A 6,362-nucleotide genomic window follows, 5' to 3' on the forward strand; every position below is an offset into this window, starting at 1 on the left:
ATATGAGTGAATTAAGTTATTATACATATAGCAGAAGAATATAATATGGCGGAGGAAAACAAAAATGCATTGTCAGATCCGCTATCTCAAATAGCAAATCTTGCCATGTCATTTGAGATACACTATCTCAAATAGCAAATCTCACCAAGTCACATACATGTACATCGTCCATTCAGCATTACACATTACTACGGAGTTCACTTCATCCTCCACCTTACTAGACAACCATTCCACATCACAATGATTTGCTATCTCAGATAACAAATTCCCGAAAAGCACAAATTGTTCCCCACAAACACTTTTTTTAGTCCACCCAACCAAAAGGCCAAAAAAACTCCGCGCCTACGAAGTAGATTGCACATCAATTTTCCACATGATCACCACACCCCATGGTCTTATCAGAGTTTTATAGCAAACTAATAAACGTAGCTCAGCTAAACAAGTTGTTGATTCTCAAACTAGTACGTTTGAAATATAACTGAATGAGAATACGTTTCCAAGATTTAAGCCAGGTGTGCGGCAACACGACGTGTGGACATGAGCGCAACTGTGACGACATAAGTTTATAATTTACACATAACAATTATTGTATGAAGTTCTTGAAAAGATACCATAATGATTTGTTTCAATGATTTCGTACTTAAAACATCTTGTGCAATAAAAGGAATTCCCATTTCCGATAGTAGAGAAAACGAACAATATATGTTTAAGCCGACAGGAATACAGAAAAAAGAATATATTTGTGTTTTTAATACATTGATCATATATAATGATGGGACCTTACGAGGTTAAGGGTTTGAGTCGTGGAAACAGTCTATTGTAGAAATGCAGTGTAACGATGTGTATACACGCGAGCCTCGTGCATGAGGTTTGCCATTTTTATCTTGTGATGTGAGCAATAAACGACTGTAGTTGCAACCAAGAAACTCCATCTTCTTTCACTGATTCTCTTACACCGCCGCCCATCTCCACAGCCCTCATTCGCATCTCTGCCCCTTCCTTCGTAGTCATCACTGCCCTCACCGCATTCTCCACATCTTCAGCCACCACAATCTGATCTCTCCACTTCCAATCTTTAACCGTCACTCCAACTTTCAAAATATTGGTAATAAGTACCGAGTTAGTGGGCTGATCAGAATGCATTGGCCAAGCCACAATCGGCACACCCATTGATATGCTCTCCATACATGAGTTCCACCCACAGTGACTCATGAACCCGCCTGTAGCCTGGTGCGCCAAGATTTCTAGCTGGGGTGCCCATTCTCGAACCACCAACCCTCTCCCTTTAAGTCGATCTTCATATCCTTTTGGCAATTCGAGTGTAACATAATCGTTAGAAGCATCACCTTTATCGGCCTCCCTTAACACCCATATAAACTTTTGCTCGCTCTTTTCCAACCCGATTGCAATCTCTATTATCTGTTCTTTGGTGAGTGAGGTAGTTGTCCCGAAAGAAACGAATATAACCGTATTTGGTTCTTGCTTATCAAGCCATTGAAGACACCTGTACCCTACACCAAACATACAAATTCTATCAACTTAACATTATTGTGACATATTTGTACTAGCAAACATGATATAATCATGTAAGCATATAAAAAAATGTTAGTACTCTTGAACATGAAATAATTATGTAATTAAGCATACAAAATAATGTTAGGAGTTTTGAACATGATATAATCATGTAAGCAAATAAAAAGAGTTAGTACTTTTTGTTAGGTCTCAAGTGGCGCCCCGGAATACCGATGATGAATATATATAGAGTCTAATCTAGGGTTTTAGGCATGGTGAACAAGAAACCCTAACGGGCCTTCTAATCATCCAAATAATACAAGTACACTTTTGAACATGTTATGATCATGTAAGCATATAAAAGTTCTTAAAACTTTTGAACATGATATAATCATGGGAAAATTACCAAAATGTTGGTTGACCAAGTAACTTTTCAATTTTGTCACATTCATGCGTCCTTGGAACGTTCTCACAGCCTCGGAAGCGTCCGCCTATTACGTTGAAGCGTCCGTTTCCTTTCAATCCGACACGTGTCCGACATGTTGAATCGTCCGCCTCCGTTAGCAAAATGCGTCAGTCACCGACGCATCATAACCATATACTTTTTGATGCGTCCCTGTGACGTTTCCGAGGCTTGGACGACGCTTCCGAGGCTTGGCCGACGCTTCCGAGGCTTGGCCGACGCTTCCCGAGGGCTTCCCGAGGCTTGACCGACGCTTCCCGAGGCTCGGCCAACGCTTAAATAATTAACGAAAAAAAGGGAAACTAAAAAGCCGTTATCCTTTACCGTTGCACACATTTACCCCACTATATAACCCCGTTCACTTATCACTTATCACCACCCGCCGTTTTCAAAAGTTTGCAAACTTTTCTCAGCCATTTCACTATAACAACTCCGACGCCGTCAACGACCCGAAAATGGCCAACTCCTGGACTGACGTTGAAGATATTGCTCGTTGCGAAGCATGGGAGGATGCCATGACCGATCCTCCACGACGAGGACACGGTGGGCTCTGGGTTCGTGTTCAACAGATTTTCGCCCAACTACGTGGTCCGGACCACAACCGGACCGTTGACACATTATCCTCCAGGTTCCGTGTCCTACGGTTGGAATGTGAGAGGTTTGATCGATATTTCAAGAAAGTGGAGACAGAAATGCCGAACCTTGGTGAGGACGATCAGAAGGAAGTGGCCCTGGAGTGGGAGGCTATTAGGATATGGTTTTAGAGTATTATGTGTTGTTATTTTGATTTTGATTTTTATTATGTTATGTTTTGATGTTTAATAGTGTTTAATATGAAATTTTTTGACTCCGTTAACATGATTATAAGTTAAAAAATTGGGACTAAAAAATTTAACTAAAAAATAACATGTTTATATCGTTAAAAAATAACATGTATGTTAACGGGATCCCATGTTATAATGTTTATAAGTTATAAAAAATTGACTCCATGAACGGGATCCCATGTATGCACAAATATACAAAGATGCGTCTTTGCCGACGCTTCCGAAGCTTCACGGACGCGTTAGCAAAACTGAGACGGACGCTTCATCGGACACGTGTCGCTTGAAAAGAGAACGGACGCTTCAACATGAAAGGCGAACGCTTCCGAGGCTTAGTAGTCCTTCCAACGACGCAGGAGGGTGACAAATTTGAAAACACTGTTGGTCAACCAATATTTTGATAATTTTTCCTATAATCATGTAAGCATATAAATATTTTAGTACCATTGTGAGCAGAGAAACATATATAGACTCTACTCATACTTAAAGATAATGAATCTGTGATATGGTAATTTTAGTACCTTTATGCACAGAGAAACATAGACTCTACTCACACTTAAAAGTAATGAATATGTGCACACACTCAATATTTTTACATCATATTATATGGGAATATTTAGATCTCTAAGCGTTCTAGAGATTTCCTAAGTGTTTCTAAAAACTTTCTGAATCCATAAAACAAACCAAATTTTTCTTGAGTACCCTTGCCTAGAAAAACAAACAAGTCCGCTACACATGTTACCATAGCAGAGTGGGCAAGTTCGCTTGCCATGCCAGCAAATCTAAATATATGCTTTAATTGAGTCGCTACCTAATAGTAGCGAACTGCCTAGAAACACTTATGGATTCAAAAACTTCTAAAATCGCTAATCAAATCTCAAGAACACATGGAATTTAGAAAAGAAAATTATATGTGTGATCATACGTCAATATAATTACTTACCTTTCTCTCTTTTTGTGGTCCTTTTTATGTCTATGGGATTAAAAGGACCAAGAGCCCACAACTTTTTGTTTCGATTTCTCTCTTCATTTTCTAGTAGGTCTAACATCGGCTTCTCAATTATCCTACACGAGTTGTAGATTCGACCGGAGTTCAGTTTTGCAAAATCATGTTGCATACTAGTGAACTTCTTGAACTCCGCGGTGAAACAATCCTCAAACGACAAGTGGTCGTTAGTTAATACTTCTGGATCAGTTATGTTTTGAAACTCCTTACTAATGGTTCTTAAAGTGTACAAGAAAATGGTAAAAGCGGACACACTATGAAAAGTGTATGACTCCGCGTTGGGAAGGGACACAAAGTCTTGGATGACGGAGCCCATGAGTGAATCATGGATGATAACAAGGCGATGGGTGGTGGTGGAGAGTTTACGGAGGAGCGAGGCCACGGGGTGGCGGAGTTGGGTAGTGGCTTCACATAAAGGTTGTAGGTGAGAAGGGAATCTGGTTTTGGAATTAGGGTTTGGTGTTGGAGACACATAATTAGGTGTATGGAGTTCATGGAAATGGATGGTGGCAACGGCGAGTGGGTTCCACCCTTGTACCCGGAGTTTAGCTTGGCGGCAGTGGGTGGTGGTGCTGACGAAGTGGACGGGGATGTTGCGGTCGGAGATGAGGCGAGAGAGGTGTAGGAGCTGGTTGAGGTGACCTTGTAATGGTAGGGGGACCATAACTACGGCTGCGGGAGACATTGAGAGCTCATTGTTTGTGGAATGGGCCATTTTAGTGTTTTAGGTTGAACCGTAACTGTGTTGTGTTTGCGTTATTAATTGGGTTTATATAAGAACGTTTTATTCATGGTGACACGATATTAAATGTTGATGTGTCAGTTGTGGATATTGCCATATTGGTAACATGTTTTTTTTTGACCAAAAATTTTGGTCAATTGTGGATATTGCCATATTGTTAACATGTTTTTTTTACATATTAAAGTAGTTCTAGACAATTGTTTCCTTCTCTTTATGCCATGCTATTCGATACCAATATCAATGCCAGGATAACTTTCAACCTACCAAAAACTACAATTTTAGGAAAGTAAGATTTATACTAATGGAGTGTTGGTACATTAGTAAAGAAAAAGTCAAAATCTTTAAACACCTAGGTTTTGAAATGGGGAGGCCTTGCGTTAAAATCTCATAAACGATATATGAATTAAAAAAAAAAAATTGTTGTTAAAAAAAAAAAAAGAAATACGATTTATGGTAAAAGAAAAAAAAATCATTTCTTGTCATTTGACCAATTAGGAATGACAAAAAAATTAATAGTATAAATTATTCTTAAGCAATTCAATACATCCTAAATATTTCTTACACATTTTAAACATTATCACAACCATATACATTTTCTTATAAATAATTAAATTATTTAAAATAAAAGGTTTTTTGTTTTCATATTCATTGATTTATGAGTGAAATATCAAAATCGTTTCTCATATTTGGTCATATTTGCTTTGTATATCCAAATGACTTTTTTTTACATTTGAGTTCTTCGGGTTTGCGTTTTGCTGTCATTTCCATCCAATTCGCTAACGTTGTTTAAATTTAGCATTAAGTCGAGGGCAACTGAGACATTTTACCCATTTTTTCTATTTTGATTTTTGATACTTCCCACCTATCATCTTCACCTTTTCCTAATAACCTATGCTTTTAACCCACCTTTTTTTAAACGGCGTACGGTTAGAATATCGCTAACCAGTATATAGTTAGTATGTTAGTATCACCAAGTTAGTATTAAATCTCCCCTTTGCCTAGACTTGAACCCAGGACCTTCAAGAGAAGCAAAGCTTCCCACCTCCCCCATAACCACTAGGACAATAGATTATTGGTTAACCCACCTATCGGTAGTTCAATCCTTCACTCAGGTGTTAACCCAATTGCAATTCAACTCAAACACAACGCCCATAGGTTGTTTATTATTCTTCTTGATATACCATCTGGTTCTTCAAACATGACCAAATCTCATGGACGATTTTGACATTTTACTCTCAAGAACTATAATTATCTATCTATCTATCTTAAAAACTAACGTCGGTGACATTTACTATTTTGGTACCTCCTTTTGCTTTGTACACGTTGACCCCTATGCTTTCGTTTATTTGTTTGCCTAGGTCCTTCCTACCTTGCTTTTATGCCATATTTTTCATTTTTTTCCTTCTCCAGTGGTTTCCGTCTCGGTGCCTTCTCTCTATGTTGATGGTAATGTCATGCTCCTTAATCTTCTGCTCTCATTACGACACGTGTATATCTCGTCTCCCCCTTTTTTTGTTTTCTGCCTATTTTAGTGCCCATCCGGGTTTGTTGTTTTCATGTTGGAATTTGGTCTTCTCTGTTGTATTCGTTGTCAATAAGTTAGGGTTTTGTTAATCCGTGTTTGTATGCGTCGTAATATGCATTTTCAAGTTTAGGATATTGTGTTATTATGTTCATCCTGTAGCTACCACACTACAGGTATAATCTCAAATTTGGGTTTATAGGTAGAACTATTCCTCTAATTTACTGCAAACTCAGTTATTTCATTATTCAGTTAGTATATAGTCTTGTAATAGTATATAAATCCAGACCTAATTT

General features: G+C 38.3%; 1 protein-coding gene across 1 annotated transcript; it reads right to left on the reverse strand.

Moving 5' to 3' along the window:
* Window positions 1-680: 680 nt before the first annotated feature.
* On the reverse strand, window positions 681-4,555 carry LOC110866881 (zeatin O-glucosyltransferase). The gene is made up of 2 exons (XM_022116027.2): window positions 3,740-4,555; window positions 681-1,511 (listed from the first exon to the last, which is right to left on the reverse strand). The coding sequence occupies exons 1-2, from the start codon at window positions 4,515-4,517 to the stop codon at window positions 880-882; spliced, it is 1,410 nt and encodes a 469-aa protein (XP_021971719.1). The 5' UTR covers window positions 4,518-4,555; the 3' UTR covers window positions 681-879.
* Window positions 4,556-6,362: the final 1,807 nt, after the last annotated feature.

Source organism: Helianthus annuus, chromosome 1 (assembly GCF_002127325.2).
Source record: "Helianthus annuus cultivar XRQ/B chromosome 1, HanXRQr2.0-SUNRISE, whole genome shotgun sequence".
Lineage (NCBI taxonomy): Eukaryota > Viridiplantae > Streptophyta > Magnoliopsida > Asterales > Asteraceae > Helianthus > Helianthus annuus.